The following is an 18,355-nucleotide window of genomic DNA, read 5'->3' as shown; positions in this document are numbered from 1 at the left end:
ATATTCAATTTTCTTACAATCATTGATTAAAACTGGTAGTCGAATTCAGATATTTTAATTGACTATATATTTTATATATTGTATTGTGTACAAAATATATAGTTGGGTTAAATGGTAAGAGTCTAGAAACTAAATTTATATCTAGAAATGAACTTTATGATATTTTGAATAAAATTCAAATTCAGAGTAGAATTTCTCCATCTAATGGCTTGATAATGCTGGGCTCAAGTTTGGCTCCACCAAGAATAATCACATCCCTAGAATTGGGCTTCAACCTCAACTGATTAGTTTTAGGAGACAAATCTGCAAGTCCTTGGCATCATTGTCGAGTCCCTTCAGATTTCCCTCGCTACCTTGCTGGATCAATGATGCCTAGTACACTGCTGGTGCGACTCACATGTGGTGAAACGATCACACTCTGATGCAATTTCTAATAAAGAAAGTGGTCCAAATAGTCAAAGACAATTCACAGAATAAGTCCAATAGCTTTAGCTAAACTAGCCATCAAAAATTGTCTTGTAGTAAGCTATTTGGTCCATGTATACTGTATTATTCTAGTATTCTGTCTATTTCGGGGACTTACATTCAGGTCAGGGAGAGAGGCATAAGAGCATAAGTCCGTTTTTTGGGGGGACTTTAATAAAGCATAGGTCATGAAGAGGGTAAATTATACAAGAGGAGCCGTGTTTATTCTATCTTCTATGTTGTATACTTCTAATTCAAGAAATCAGGCTCCTAAACTTACAAACTATGCAAGTCACACATGATATATTTTATTTGTTAACTTGTACTTCCAACATATAATTTTGAATATATATATATATATATATATATATATATATATATATATATATATATATATATATATATATATATATATATATTAAAATTTAAGTTTCTCTCTTTACATTATTGACCACAAATGATTAAAAGACAATGAAATAAAAAAAAATATGGAATCAAATAATATTATATTGGCTATCTTCATTTCCATTTCATCGAAGACGTTTTGTTTGGACCAAAAGTGGTAAGGTCCTTTCGTTTGGGCCAAAAAATAGAACAGCCCATTTGTTGTATGGTATATTTTTTTTTCTTTACTGGGGACCAAAAGGCCAGTCGTGAGGTATAGTAGGCATTTGTTTCCTGCTTCCCATTATTGAATCTTGCATATTTCAGAAAGTTTATTCTAGAATGCAAATTTATGTTTTGGAATGAATATTCCGGAAACGGGAGATGCAAGATTCAAATAAGGAAGTGCATTATTCAAATGTTTGTATAATATTATAGTCTTACCAAAATTAAACATGCTTTAAGTAACCAATCCGCTATTCATCTAGCTTGATTCAAGTTGTACAATAGTAACTAATATGAAACTCACGTGATGCATGGCACACATTCCACTGGATGAGATATGTTTTTGGTCTCCCATAATTTTTTTTTAACCCTGATAATTTTTAAATTTTTTTACTTCCCCCCCCCCCCCCCCCCCCTAAATTTGTATAAATAATATTTTAAAAGTAAAATAAAGTGATTTTGATATGGCTTTAGGGACAAACAAAACCTCTTTAGGCTTACAAACATGTATCCTTTGGTCATGTGATATAATGTTGGTTGAGTGGTTAAGAAAAAAAGGAAAAAAAGATCGCGGGTTCAAATCACTAATAAATATTTATAAGAAAAATCACAAGACTATTATCCTAGGTATTAAAAATCATATAGAGGAGCACACTTAAAAATCCACAAGGAAACGTATTTTAATAAAAAAAAAAATCTCTTTTTACTTCCTTAACCAATGCATTTAGAGTTAGTATTTGGCTATTTTAAATACCCATATTACTGACTCACTACAAGGGAAAACAGGAATTAGCGACCAAACAATATTGGTCATAATTGGCGACCGATTTCACGACTGATAACATCATGTGTGATGATCACATATCAACGACCAATTACGAGACTGAATTGTTCGGATGCAAACGTTTTGGTCGCTAATTCGGTGGCAATATGGCTTAAAATTTTAGAAGTTATTAAAAAATAATAGCGACTGATACCTCAGCAACTGAATAAATTTTGGTCGCTAAAAAATAATTGACTGATTTTATTCACTCAACCACCAATTATGTTTAGTCGCTAAATCTTAGGAATGCCTAGTGAATTTATTTTGGTAACCTGGGAAGAAAACATTTTTGTGTCTTAATAATTGGTGATTGACCAAGTTTAATTAGAGTCTAAGAGTAGTATTGATCAAGACCCAAGTTTAACACTGATAATTGATCATGACTCATTAAAGCCTTAGTGTATCACTAATGATTGATCAATATCCAATAAAGTTCAAGAGTAGTATTGACCAAGATCCAATAAGTTCCAAGTTTGACATTGATAATTAATTATGACTCTAATGTAGTACTAATGATTGACCAAGGTCGATCATTCGATCATTTTTTTCTTCTACAACTTTCAAGTTGATGATAGAAATTTAAATTTAACTTATGGCATTTTTAATAGCTATGAAAAAGAGAAATTAATCCTAAAAGTTCATATTCACATTAAAATAAGAATTATGATAATGGTACACCCCAAAATGGGGTGGGTTGAATTGAAGATAAGAGAGATAAGAAGAAAGAAGAAAATAGAGATAGACAATAATAGATATACAAATAATGTGATTAAAAAGGTCGAAAGAGATAGAAAAAATGCAATGTGGTTGAAAATGAGATTTAAAAGATAAAAAATGATGATTATAACTTGAGAAATGCTAGCAACATACTTTCTAACTTATTCTTTTGAGTACACTCTATATATTATAGGTTGAAATTATTGAAAATTACAAATTTTGGTATATCTTACCTTTGATATAACGGATTTCTCATAATTTTATAATTTTCAATGAATTTTAATTAATAATAAAATGTATTTAATAGGAGTGGCCAAAGATCTAGATCAATCCCACAACCCAAAGAATTCAAACTAGAATTAGTTAGGATTAGATTTAAAATTTGCAAATATGATGAGATCTGATTGAATCTCAAATTTTTCTTTTAAAAATCCGATTTGATCTATCTGGTTACCTTGTATGTTATATATATATATATATATATATATATATATATATATATATATATATATATATATATATATATATATATATTACTTGTAGAGTTTGGAATTTTTGGCCCAAAACAATATTATAGTATTTTTTCTTTATTTTAAGGCTACTAATTAATTATTAATATAATTATAATATATAAGATATACTTTAATTTTTAACTTGAGACATGTTTCATATTAGACTAGTAGTTAAAAATAATTTTTTAGTTAAATGTATTACATTGTATACTATTAGAACCATTTTTCTATTTTTTTAAAATAATATTTTTCATTATTATCTAAATAATAAATCCGATGATCTGATCTGATCCATAATCGGATTGTTTACTTGAATTAGGCAAAATCCAATCTAAATTGAATTGATTGAAATTGATCGGAGCAGATAAAAAAATATTACGAATTTGATCCAATCTGAAAAGTGCCGATCCAATTTAATTATAATTGATTGGTTCATATTGGATTGTTGATTTAAATTAGACAAAATTTGACCCGAAAGCATTTCAAATTGATTGGATCGAATAAAAAATGACACAAATCCAATTAAATCTGACTCATGTTCACTCCTAGTATTTTAAAAAGAATGTGATAAAAAAATATATTATTAATACTTCTCTTGTAACTTTTATTAAAACAAACTAATTATATTATACCTTTATCTTTCAAATTATAAGAAAAATATAATTTTAAAATATGAGCAAATAATAATATAATTGAAGTATTTTTTTGAAGAAAGGAGAATATAATTTACTCGATATTGTATTGTGTTCTAAGTCATTACATCCTTTAGATGTGAAATCAATTTCTAAGTGTTGGTTTTTCTTTGACGAAAAAAAATTCTTAGGGAGTCTCATATTCATGCGACAGAACGCATAATTTTTATATTTCTCTTAAAATTCATGACTCAAGGAAAATTCTGCTCATTATGAAATATGATTCAAGCTTTAAGCATTTGGTAATTGTGATGACATACATTATACATAGATATTCTATCCTTAACTGCATGTATTCAAGTTACACGTGATTTTCTTCAAACATAGGGTACGTAAAAAAAACCCAAGAAATATATATAAAAAAACCAAGAAACATAGTTTGTGGTCCTTGGTGCAGTCGGATGCAGGTAGCTGATGGTGTGAATTTGTGATGGTTTGCGGATGAATGAATTCAAATGCGGAAGGTCATTTTATGAGTGGAGGAGATATATAAATTAAGCAGGTTATTTAATATTTGCAAGCCTTTGTTCAAATATGGTGTAACCGTTGTTTATCTCTTTAAACTCTGTGTTTTATTCTTTTAGTAGGTATTTCTTGTACCCACCGTGATATATATTAATCCTTTGTTTGCCGATAAAAAAAAATAGGAAAAAAAACCCCAAGAAAACTTGAGGCATGCAGAAATTCACATACCAACCCTGAACTCAGGCAAATAGAGAGAGGGAGAGAAAGAAGGCAATATTATAATGTCCTCAGACTCAAGGTCTTGATAGTGACACTAGAAATAACATGTTCAGGGTCATGGCCAGTATTCCTTTGACAAGACTTTCATATATGTACTACTATTTTTGACCCCTTTTAAGTTTTGAATTTTAAAACGAATGTTCTATGTTGGATAGATTGGTGCTTATTAAAATATTAGAGAAAGAAAGTGATCCATTTTTTAATTTTAAGTAGCATTAAGTGTAGAGAATCTGTGTGAGTACCCGAACCAATGCACGAGTTGGCCAACCTGAATGGTGTATAGAAATAGTGGGTTCTGGGTTTTGGTGCAGTCATATATACAGAATGAGGATTGAGTTGTTTAGTATTGTGAAGTTAGGTTGACGGTGAGAGAAGACAGACAAGGGGGCGAATTGTAAGCCTCAAAATACGGGTCAAACAAGAATGGATGGTGCCACTCCCTTAGACTCTAAGCATTCCCTCTAATTTACGTAATTTAATATATACCACCCCCCCCCCCCCCCTTCCAAATACACTCCTCTATATTTTCTCTCCTTCCCCCTCTCTTTCACCACCCACTTTGATAGAACACTTCTCAAAATCCTAGCTAGCGCCCCCTAAAAAAAGAAGAAGAAAAAAAGAATAGTAGTCTCATTTGCCTTATTGGTAATCCTAATAATATGGTCTCATTCAAAACAAAGGAATATATATATATATATATATATATATATATATGACAGTCATTGATCAGTGCCAACTTGATTTGTACTAATTCATCTCTGCGTAATCTAACTTAGGCTCCTTTCTATCATAAAGTACAATATTAATTAATTACAGCTAGGTGGACTAAGTTGCTCTTCTATCTCACATGATTATCTCAAGTTAAGTGATTCTAGACTTTACATCATATGTATGTTATTGAAAGGTGAGTTTTTGGTTTCTTTGTATTAAGTTAAGGTGTGGTTCACGGGAAAATGCATATATGTCATCTGGGTGAAGGACAAATATAGTTAAGCAGTTAACTGTCTTAGTCATCCACAAGCAATTAATAAAATGCGAAAATGATTTTCCCCATATGAAAGCTTGGGTGAAATGTCCCATATCATCATAACCTCTATCCATCAAATTATCCATCACACAATTGACAAAAGTCATTTTCTTCTGAAGATTATCAACTTATCTTGAAAGGTGTCCAATCTTTTTCCTTATTTCAGTGACATTGTATTAATTAAGGAGGAATCATTTTCAGCTGGCTTAAAAGTTTGGAAGCAATTTCATGATCATGAAATTAAAGAATGAATAAGTGTGTGTATATAATGAATCTGATGACGGTTACTCTATATATGTTTCCTTCAAAGTTTGCCCTTAATTTCTTCATGCTGAATTAATGTGGTGTGAGTGAGGGTTATATTAATCAAAGAAGGAATTTTTTGTCAAACATTTTCCCAACTAAATAAACACACGTACAGCAAATTAAAGAATGAACTTCAAAAATTTTCGACTTACAAATAACTTAAAAAATAAACAAAAGATCACTTGAAAATTATAGGAGTAATAATATTTTAAACATCTTATCAATAAATCTTATTTTTTTCTTTTTTTTATCACATCATATATCTTATTAAATTAATATATATTTCTCTCTCTTTAGATATTCAATGGGTGTTAGGAGTGTTCATGTAATATTTTTAAAATTATATATGTTTATATAGTTTAAATCCGCATTAACAAGATATATATCTAGAGGTGTAGTTGTTGAGGACTACTATAATGGGGTGAGTGATAGAGTCTGCACTGTCATGTTTAAGGGTCAGCTTGCGGTTTCCACACGGTGATTGGATGTACTGTATAATAATAATACAGATTTTTCTTCAAAAGAAGACCAACTATATAGCATATTCCGATCTGAATATGACCTATTTTAAATTTGACAAAAGATACGAACATTTTAAATTGTGGTAACTGCAACTGGTTTAATGTTTGTTTAATGGCTAATCACTTGAATAAACAATCTACGAATGAAGTTATTTATGCCCCAGTCAATAAGATGATATTAACACAAACATACTCAAATTATTGATAATATTATATATATGTGAGCATAAAAAGACTGCCACTTCGATAGACCTGCCCTCAATAAGAAGCAAGAACCACATGCATGGCGGCAATTGAATCAGAAAGTTGATTAAGAAAGTCAAACACATTTAAGAACTCACACGTGAGTAAGCAGTCATTGAGCTGGCATTTGTAAAACATAAACGATATATTCTTCTAAAAAAAAATATTTTTCTCAATCTTTTCCTCTCCATGAACTATTCTTGATTTTTTTTTCCTGAGAAGAATTAATAACCTATTCAGCTTAATTTCATAATAATAGTATTCCATAATTCCTGAAATCCTCGTACATAAATCAGAGAGGTTTAAAGTTTAAACATTAGCAACAAACCAAAACAACAAGCTTCTTCTCCCATATATATATCACTCTTTCTCTCGACTTGCTTTCTATTTCTCTCTCCATATAAAATAACCCTTTTTTTTCTTCTAAAAAATTAAATATAGCTGGACTATTTGTCCTTGTGTATACCTTGCCTTTTAAGCACACTCATTTTCTACCCCTATTTTCCTTTCTTCTTCACTTCTGGACTCTCTAGCTAGCACCTCTCTCTATTCTCTCCCAAGGTGACTCCTACTTCATAATCAGAGGGCATGCTTGAATGTCCAGAGAAAGGTAATAGCACACAAAAATCTCTTTTCCATCTCTTAAACTTCTTATACAGTGCTCTATATGTTTTATATATATTCCTTCCCAGCCAGCTAGCTTGAAACTTCTTCAATTATGACAAATATTATTTTTTTCAAACAACATAGAGGATGCCATACGACAATGTTTTGAGTCCTCAATTTTCTAAATTCATATGTTGATAAAAGTACAAATTAAGCGTGTCATATCATATCCCTTGATAGAAAAAAAAAAGGATATTTGATAATTAATTTGTTTTTTGTGAATGAGGCCTGCTAAGTTTCTTCATGCTTACTACTACTGTAGGGAGAGATTTGATGAGATAGGGAAGAAGATCAAGAGGGAAAGAGATGTTTCATCTCAAATGGGAAGAAGACACATGTTAGGCCCTCCAGGAACCCTAAATACTATCACCCCTTGTGCAGCATGTAAGTTGTTGAGAAGAAGATGTGCCCAAGAATGTCCCTTTTCTCCATATTTCTCTCCCCATGAGCCTCAAAAGTTTGCTTCTGTCCACAAAGTCTTTGGTGCCAGCAACGTCTCAAAGATGCTCATGGTAAATATACACACACACGGTACACATAAATAACACTAGCTAGCTAGTTATTTAATTAACCATATCATATAACATGTATTCCACTTATTATAGATTTTAATCATATCATATAATTTCTTCGACAATGTGTTGTAGGAAGTACCAGAGTGTCAAAGAGCTGATGCTGCAAATAGTCTAGTTTATGAGGCTAATGTGAGGCTAAGAGATCCTGTGTATGGATGCATGGGTGCAATTTCTGCTTTGCAACAGCAAGTACAATCTTTACAAGCTGAACTTAATGCAGTGAGAGGTGAAATACTTAAATACAAACTCAGGGAAGCTAACATGATACCCTCCTCTCATCATGTTGGAATGCTCCCTTCATCTGGGGCTGTTTCAATTGCTGCTCCACCGCCGCCACCTCCTCCACCACCACCTCCTCCTCCTCCTCCTTCTCTTCCTCTTCCTCTAACTTCCCCCTCCTCTTCCATATACATCCAACATAGGGATCCCACCACTTATACCACAATTTCAAGTGATAATATCTCCTATTTTGGTTGATAAAATTTGCAGCCTAAAAATAATTATTCCATTTATTTCTCTCTTAAGATGCATCAAGGTGGAATAAAGTAAGTAAAGAAAAGGAGAGTATTGATACTGAATGTTGTCATGCCCCGGCTGTATGCTTTTTTTCTTTCTTTTTATTATCTTAATCCATATGATTAATATGCCCAAAACTTCCCCTTGATATATGGTTGGTTAAACTTTTATTTTCTTCCACACCTTTTTTAAGCTAATTAAAGCTACTATCATATTGGAAATTAATTGCTCCTTGATCCTGTAATGATTAACTACTGTATTTCTTCCCCAGCCTCAAGTACAACCGATTTAGACACAATGCCAACTTGATATATACTTATGCCAATTTTCCCTTCATTATTTTAAGAAGCAAAGGACAATAAAGGGGGAAAAGAGAAACTTGGTTTTATATTCCATTGATGATATTTGATCAACTTGGTATGGGAAACGTAGCAAATTAAGGGTGGGAGGAGGGAATCACTGGTATTGTTGGTAGAATTAATTTTGCACGTGACGACTGTGGTTCGTGACCATAACATTTCTTAGGCATGTTAATCTGTGCCACTGAAGTATCTGAGTTTGCTGTCTGAAGTTGCGGGAGACAAAAGGTATGCTTGTGTGATCTTCACCATGTTGAGTCAGACTTAACTATTCTGAGAAATTTCGTTTATATATATGGAAATTGGGTAGCATAATTTTACGTCAAGTTGTATCATTTGTATTATACAGTCATAACTATATTATATTAATTACTGTCCTTTGTAGTAGTCGCTGATATATTGCTAACTAGCTTGAGAATTGAGTAATGAGTATTACTGTAGATATTTTTCCCCTTAATTTTCATTTTCGTTTTACCTTGGATATGCATGGTTTGATGGAGAAAATTCTTAAGATTTTAACCTATATCAAAGTAGCACAGAACTCATATCAAGATACACGCATACACCTAAGAGAAGAAAAAAGATGGATGAGGAATTTAATGTTAGATTCTTACATTCACCTCCGCATAAATTTTTTGATTAGCTGAGGGAGCCACCAATGTTAAGACATTCTCATTTTATGTTTTATTGCTTTGGAATATATGATGTGACTCATCATCGATCGGTAATGGATCTCTCATCTTCAGTTTCTTTAAATGTTAGTTGAACTTCATAGTTCAAATTAATAGCTTACATGGTTTACTATCAAAAAATATGTTAATTGAATTGCACACGCCGACGCATTCGTGATTTAATTTCTTTAATTTCCCTCATTATGACGGAATTGATTTATTTTATAATTAGCACTGAAATATAAGGGACCGAATATTGACCCCAAAGAACATAACATATTAAATACTAGTATATCACATTTAGTTTTAGAAAAAATTGTTATTTTTTTATTTCATAGTATTTTGTATTAAAAAATGGTTAAAAAACAAATGTTGTTATATATATTATAAAGAGAGAGAGAGAGAGAGAGAGAGAGAGAGAGAGAGAAATAAAATAAAAATAAAATGATAATTTTTTTGTACATAAATGACAGGAAAATACCATATATTTTCGATACATTTTCTTAACTTAAAATCCTTAATTAAAAGACCTTTTCTTTTTCATGCTTTGTAGTGAACGGCATCGTTTGATCGAGAAATAAACGATCGAATATTGACACATCGGTTTATTTTTGTCCTATATATATGCTGCATGTTTCATTAATTCTATAGAAATTGCAGATGGTATCTTTTTGTGCTTATTTTATGAGTGCAATTTGAGAGCATATAAACAAAGGCAGAGAGTATGAAGCAATGCAATTTAAGTTGAAAACATATGTATAAAAATAATAATTAGAAAAAGCAAAAGGGTTTAATAGGTGAAATTAAAGTAGAAATTTGATTACGTATTTGTTGGATGGTCATACTCCATTGCCAGCTATTTAATTTCTAAAGAGTGAGTTTCCTTGGCGTGAGGATTTCAGTTAGTCGAGCGCGAAGAGGAAGTCTTAGTCGTATAAGCAAGAAATATAAAGAAAAAGACTTGCACTTATTTTAGACCTTTCTTTTTCTGCATGATGCGCAAAACCACTCATGTACATATTATTGCTATTGAATCTAATTTAATTTAAAACTTAGAACCCGTATAATATATATAGAGATGTGACATGTATTGGTCCCATGTCATGATTGCTTCAACTCGCGGCATCTTCCTTGTGTTGGCATAGCCCAATCATCACTACTTATATTAATTTGAACAAATTTGTGATCCTTCTTTTTACCATTTCAAAACTTAACTGAGGTATTTTTTGGCCTCATTGAAATTCATGATTGATGTCGTTGAGTATACTATGGTTAATTTAATGAAATGTATTATTAGCTGGGGTTGATCCTGGATTGAGAAAGGTTTCGCTGCATCATTTATTTCTGTGTTCTCGAATTCATAATCGATGCATGTGTGAGAGAGGGGATTCCAAGATTAAGCTATATTCAGTGAGCATGCATACTTGGATCTCACTCAACTCTTGCTATTGCCAACATTATATGTTGACAAACAATATTATTTTTATTTTATCAATGCTGATTGGGCGACCAGATTTTTCAGTCCACTGTATAAAAGCTTGATTTGGATCTTAACTTTTCTTTTTTAAATTAAAGTAACTATAGGGGAAGTAGTACATTGTTTTTTTTTTTAGTTTGATCCATCATATGAGAAATTAGGTAATATCACTAAAAGTAATAAACTTCTCCTTATTAAATTTTAATGCAATTTTTTAATTCGAATTTAAGATTATTAATTAAGACAATCATTATGTTGATTTAAACGTTATAGAATGCATATTATTTTAGTACAATAGTAATAAGTAGTTAGAGCTCTGCTTTACTTGTGTTGCTGGAAAATTATATATGGTCTAGAGATGGATTAGATAATGAGCTTGGATAATCAATTCTAATTTAGTATTGATCGAGTTATCAAATTATGCATACATATATTTATATATTTTTAAAATCATTTATAAAAAAAATAGAAAAGATCGATAAAAGCATTATTAAAAAAAAGTTATGGTGAGTTTAACTTAAACATGTTTTATATAAGAGTAAATTACACTCGTGTTTCTTGTGTTTTTCTCAAATTACACTCGATACTGTTTCCTTTTTTTTTAAAATTACTTTTATTTTTCTTCTATTAACATTGTTAAATAACGTCAATTGAAATATGTGAACAGACGAAATTGTCTTAACATCTTTGTTATACTTGCATCCCATGTATTGTTTTCAAATTACACTTGATACCCCTCCCTTTTTTTACATTACTTTTACCCCTTCTGTTAATGTTGTTAACTAACGTTAATTGAAATATATGAGCAGACGAAATTGTTCTAACATCTTTGTTAAATACTCAATAATAAATTAACAATTGATCTATGAATGGACCTTTCTTAAGGCAATAACAATTTTTCCTTTAATATTTGACTCTTACTTTATTATTACCAACAGAAGATACAACTCTTGATTAAGACATTATATCAATCACCTAGCCATCGAAAATAAATATTTCAAAGAAATGAATAAAAAAACACAAATGGAATAGCAAAACACTAAAATTTGAAACAAATGATCATATTCAATCAAGACATTGCTGAAAACATGTCCAACAAAAATGCAACAACCAAACGACCCAACACATACCAAAAAAAATTGAACTAAAAGGAAGAAGAAGAAGGAAGGGTGTTAACACATGTGTACCAACAAGGCGAGTTCACGTCCAACAAAAAGTTAGGTTCACGTCCAATTAGAGAAAAAAGAAAAAGAAGGAAGAGTGTTAAAATATTTTGAGGTTGAAAATGGTGTCAAGTCTTTTATGGAGTTAAGAGGAAGAAGATGAATATATTTTAGACATAAATTTTCATTAAAAGTCATATGACCAGCATTTGCCACTTTCTATTAAATTATTAAACAGTGTTTAAGAGGGAGGGTCTGTGTGTAATGTGAGCTAAACAATTAAGAGACTTTTTGTAGGGTGCAAAAAAGAAGGAGCGTCGGGTGTAATTTGAAAAAAAAAACATAGGAAATACAAGTATAATGTACTGTATTTTTATTACTAAGAAACAATTTCTTACAGAAAATATATATTTTAGTTTTAAAAAACTCTCTTTGCCACATAAATTTACTTCATTGGAAAAGAAACTATATACTTAAGAAACCCTTCAAGAAACTCTCTTAACACATATTCTAACTTGAATATAACTTATGTGTTTATTTGACAAATAAAAACAATTAATGCTATTATAAATCTAATATTAAATGATGAAAAACTACTAATATTTAATGGAGAACTAATAGATAAAGCATTGATTAAAAGCATAAATGTATTGAAACAATAAAACTCAATGTCACGTGCGCTAACTTAATTATAAAATATTATAAAGAATTAATTCATTTAATTAAAAAGTATTCGAGTTTTTTAAATTTTAATTAATTATAAAATGTAATAAGTATATTATGTAGGTATGTTAATCAGTTAATGTCTGAGTATATATTATAATATCTATAGCCACAAAATTTCATGTGGCATGTGGGCAATCACCTAATAGGGAATTGATCAAAATAAATTCTTGTGCAACATAAAGTCAAAGAAAATGATTGTTAATTTGTTTTATATTAGGACGTAAAGGATGCAATATGGTCTGAATCGTGAAAGAGTGATATCCTTTTCCGTATAATATTTGTTTTGGATGAAGATTGAGATGGCTTAGAAGATCAAATGAAGACAGAAAAAAAAAAAAAAGTACATAGGCTTGTGCATGCATATATTTGAAACTAGGTCATATAGTCTATACGCTCTACAGATATATTAAACTTATTCTTAATGTTTAAAGGGTAATTTGTGGAGAGATATGTATATAGGATAAGTACTCAATATAATAAAACATTTCTAATTAACTACGTCGACTTAATTATTAATTAAATTACTAAAGTGAGTTGTGTCCAGTCTATCCTAAATGTGTATTTTTAAATCCGAAGACTTGGTATGTACGGGGATCAGCATCATCCTTTGGATGGTTTTGCAACGCTCCAAAGTCAAAGGAAATCAACAAAATACAGGTACACTTAAAATATAAAATAATTTTAAAAAAATCTTAAGTAGAAAGGCAGGATGCACTAGGAAGCCCGTCCTGGCTCTAGTAAAAAAGAACTGAAGAAATAAGTGAACGCCCTTACTTTGACAACAAATCTTTTGCCATATTTTGTAGGACTTTACCTAGAACGTGCATGCATAGGATAGGAGTATAGACAAGGAATAAGTTGGCTTGGTCCAAGAGTTTTCCAACTTCAGTATCACACTAATTCTTAAAGACATATAAATCAGTGTAAATTAAGGTACAATTTTGTTTTACAAAGTTAAGCTATAAGTTGAATGTTTGTGTAATATAAATTTACAAGTTATTGTTTGACTCAACAAAAAAGTATATATCTTTCTTCACTTCTGTACAAATTATGGTTTGAGACTTAAAGCTATATATGTCTGAACGTAAATTAATTAAAATTTCGTTAAATATATTATTTATGAATAAAACTTAACTTTGCATGCATGTTGTCATTTTTTGGGTGTGAGAGCGGAGGACGTAAAAGAAAGAACTAGGCATCACTAGCCAAGAGTGGTAGGATAGACAAAAAAAAAAGTTTCTAAAAAACAAAAAAAAAGTACAAAGAAATTTTAAGTAAAAAATAAAAATTAATACTATCTTTCTCCTTAAATATAAGATTCTTTTTCTAAAAAAATTTTATAAAATTCTTTTGAAGTTACCTCTTGTATTAATTATTTTATCTAAATATCTTTAATTACTTTATAATAAATGTTATACGTTAAGATAAATTTATTCTCTCTTATGAGAATTTGAGAAGATGACTAACTTTAAAAGATCTATATCTATGATACCATAGTTGAGAATTTGAGGTCCCTCACCCTAGAATCCATCCTAACAACAATGCAAACATACAGAATTTTTTTAGAGAGCATACAGAAAGTAAAGTCTTGTTAATTACACTTTCCTTTCATTTTCTCTTAATTTTTTTCACTTTCTTGTTGCCCGCTTTGTACTAGGCTACAACTACTAGCCTTCTCCTTCTTGTCCAGAAAGTCTACAAGTTAATATCAAAGCCCGAGTTTTTTGGGCTAAAGTGACCCAATTCTAACTATGACTAGTCTTATAGACTATCGAATCCACACAAGCTGACGCAGAATCATTTACTCAGTCAACCACAAGAAAAATTATTATTAATTAACTCAGGATTCCTCTGTTTCAAATTTTAAAACCTGATTATGACCACGTAGCTCAAAAGTAAACAGAATGGAATGGGTTTATTCTATTTCACTAATTTTAATTTTTTATATAATTAAAATGTATTACTGTTTGTATGAGGTGCTTAAGGCTGCCTCTTACCAAGCTTTGATTTGACTTTGACCGAAAGTATGTTTTTAGTAGGGACAATTTTTTTAAGTTTTGGGTCAGAGATTAGAGATCGCTTCTAATTTATTGGATTAGAGACTACTCTAGCTTATCCTTCCCTCCATCCCGAGATACGGTGACATCTTAATTTACTTGACAAAATCGGAAGGATGGATTGTTTGGTAAGAAAATGATATGCAAGGAAACAAAAATCAATTCTTACTTTTTCTCACAAGACATATTATCACTTTTACATAATTACCATTAGTCCAAGGCCATGAGCTTGAATAAAACTTCTTTTGTTATAGTTAGGTACACCTGTGATCGATGGATATCCGAGACATGTTTTTATTTTGTATATTGTATATGCTTTTATAGCTCATATAGTAATATGTAATTATATTGAATTTTCGTCACTATTTTTTTCTTTCTATTATTATGTTTTCATCACTATTTTTAAAGGCTTGATACTTCACCGGCACATGTTGGACATACTGATGAAGTATCATGGATATCAAATACGTATTTGATACATAAAACAAATTTAAGTATCGGTGCTTCAGATGCTACACCTTTCTCTCTGCTTCCGCTGCATGTTCAGACTTCTCTGACAGAAGCGGTTCTTCCAAATCTATTCTACTCCTTGTGTCTTCATCTTGCGAGTTTGATTGCGGTGCCTATTGTTTAATCTCTGCACACTCTTTGGTTTTACCCCAAAGCACAATATATAAACCAACAATAACTCCAACAGCGCCTATCAAACTAAAAATGAGTTGTGCATGTGATTAGGCCAAACATATATATAATATTGTTTGAGTTTATTCATATGAACAAAGTATAATATAAATGGGATAAAAATAATAGTGTATTACCTTATATAATAGGCCGTGAAAATAAATTTTCTAAATTTACAAGAACTTATGAGAAGCACCAATAAAATATAGAGAACAAAATAGAAATCAAAAACACACAAGAGACATAATTTGTTTAACATGCAAAATCTCTCAATGCAAAGGTAAAAATCACGGGTCGTCTAGATCAAAGAAATAACTTCACTATAATCAATAAAGATACAAGAAATTCTCCAACAAGTGTACTCAAATGGACTACAAACAGCCAAATCAAAACATACCCACAATTGGTTCAATAAATACAAGAAGATAAAACCCTAAAATATATAGCAGAAAATGTGAAATACTTATATCTCTCCAGATATTTTTTTGACGATCTAACCGAACAATTTAAAACATCATGTATGTAGAACCTGCTGTCCAAAAATGAGCTCAATCCAACGGTGAACAAATCCATAATTGAAATCTTAAAAACACTCTTTGGTGGGTGTGCGAAGATCACAATGATTTTTTCTCTCATTTCTCTCTCAATGTTTTGTAACTATTTTTTGCTGTCAAATGAGTCTCTCTCTCCTTAATATGACCCTTCTCTGGTGTATAGGAAACCTCTTTTTGAGATGCACCATGATTGAGCAAAGAAGCTAACCGCTGTTCGAGTTCCTTATTTCATAAAATAATAAAGATTAATTAAACTTAAATTCTTTATCTCTCTAAATTAACTCATTAACACATTATTTTTCTATATATCTTTATCCTATTACATTTTCACGTGATATTATCTATCACATCTATAATATTAACACTTATTATTTCTCTCTCTTTTAATCTTTTTGGATGTCAACTAGAATAGAGATGATCACCCATCTTTATTCAAATAATTATTTTGAGAAAAAAACTAAAGATTTTGAAACATTTATTTTTTAAATCAATAGTTAAAGTTTAGAAACACACAAAGAAAGATGAAGAAAGAAGAGACACATCCCGAAGGTTGATAATAAATGGTCTGGACAGCATGAAGCAATTGGTACCTGTTCAGTTGAAGTTTAGTCAGATCCCCACTGATGGAGAAAAGAATCATCCAAAATTATTCTGGTTTTTATGAAAAATGGTACGTAAATGATGTGATGAAAAATAAAGATAGAAATAACAATAATGGGATGGAAATGTAATAAAAGAGAAAGTAGATATATGGTAATTTACCTGCAGGATCATCCAACATGCCCAAAAAAAACTACTTGCTAAGAGCAATAGACAACCCAGCAGTCAATAATCCTCACCTCCATTGCTAGTGAGATGCATAGAAGCTGGAAGGAGCTCAATGTGTAACATCTTCTGTCCTTTGATCAATGTCATGGTCAAGGCTCCACTCCCACAACAAACTGTCCCTAGTATTTTGGCCAGGCTTCTTAAGCCTCGTAGATCAATTTTTCAAATCTAACTCATTCAATTCCATGCTAAGAAAACAAATGTTAGCAAAAATTATGATTTACTGCGGCACTGTTAATTATATTCTATTTTAGCTTAAGTAATTCGTGATTTAATTAATTTTTTTTGTCATATTTGAAGACTGCATGTATGTGCTCACGAGTCAGAGCCATTACCCTACAATTGTTGCAATTACAAACGTTAATGCAGGTGTCAGATTACTCATTGCGGTAGCTGCACTAGAAGATGCATAATATAAACCTCTAAATTATGCATTCTGATTTACTGTGATTCTGCAAGGAAAAAAAAATTAGGGTAAGTTTTTAATTTTTTTGGTCACAAAAGCAACAGCATGTTAATTATGTTACAAATGATTTTGGCAAACTGTACCCAACAAGAGCAGTCACAAACATCAAAGAGAAGCTTCTGAATCCCAATAAACTCTTTATTGTCTCCTGTCATCAAAAGCAAGCATGTATGTGACTATGTGAATGATTAAATAAGGATGAGAGTGTGCTAATGAGAGGAAGAATTGAAAAGTGGTCTAATTATTACCTCTTAGGAGAGAGTAACATAGGCGCCAAAGACAGTGGCTATGCCGTGCCCGTACACTACAAAGACTACTGTACTCAACCCGTCTAACAGAACTGCTCTTGTGAAGATGTTAAGTGCTGCATAGTGAATTTGCAAACCTATCATAACTATTAGAGGAAGATGGCCAGCTATAATACCACCCATTTTTTGAGATGGAGAGTATCTATAGTTGAAGTGAAGTTATATGCTTTGACCCTTTTTATTGCTTATAAGGAGAGAAATGAAAAGAAACTAAACAACAGAAATGCATGTGAAAGACTCAAAGAAGAATAACTTAAGGGCATATTTTAGCTCTCACATGTGACCTCTTTTAAAGGTAATTAATTATATTCAAGGCACCATGTGAATAGGTATCAAAGATAAGTATCAGTGTTTACGGGTACAGATCATCCGTGAATTCGAATTGACTCAAACCGATTCGAGCAGTTTGGGTTGGATCATTTATTTATTTGAGTCAAAACCGAACCGGCTAAAACCGTTCATATACAAGTTGAGTCACGGGTTTAGATTTATAGATACGATTAAAATCGAATCGAACCGAACCGATCAAAACCAATAAAAAAATTTAGAGTTGTTTGGTTTGACTTTAAATACTGTTAATATTGGAACTCCAAGTACTAGAACTGCAGTTGTTGGGGCTATTAGTGTTGAAACTCCTATTACTTTGATC

General features: G+C 31.0%; 1 protein-coding gene and 1 pseudogene across 1 annotated transcript; one reads left to right on the top strand and one right to left on the bottom strand.

The window, feature by feature from the left end:
* Nucleotides 1-7,045: 7,045 nt before the first annotated feature.
* LOC114415710 (LOB domain-containing protein 15-like) lies at nucleotides 7,046-9,162 on the top strand. The gene is made up of 3 exons (XM_028380538.1): nucleotides 7,046-7,269; nucleotides 7,588-7,837; nucleotides 7,973-9,162. Exons 1-3 carry the CDS (start codon nucleotides 7,256-7,258, stop codon nucleotides 8,375-8,377), a joined length of 669 nt encoding a protein of 222 aa, XP_028236339.1. The 5' UTR covers nucleotides 7,046-7,255; the 3' UTR covers nucleotides 8,378-9,162.
* A 7,436-nt stretch (nucleotides 9,163-16,598) lies between these two features.
* LOC114414332 lies at nucleotides 16,599-17,829 on the bottom strand (annotated as a pseudogene).
* Between the last annotated feature and the right edge of the window lie 526 nt (nucleotides 17,830-18,355).

This window comes from Glycine soja, chromosome 6 (assembly GCF_004193775.1).
Source record: "Glycine soja cultivar W05 chromosome 6, ASM419377v2, whole genome shotgun sequence".
Taxonomy (NCBI): Eukaryota; Viridiplantae; Streptophyta; class Magnoliopsida; order Fabales; family Fabaceae; genus Glycine; species Glycine soja.
This window is presented reverse-complemented; position numbering and strand designations above follow the sequence as displayed.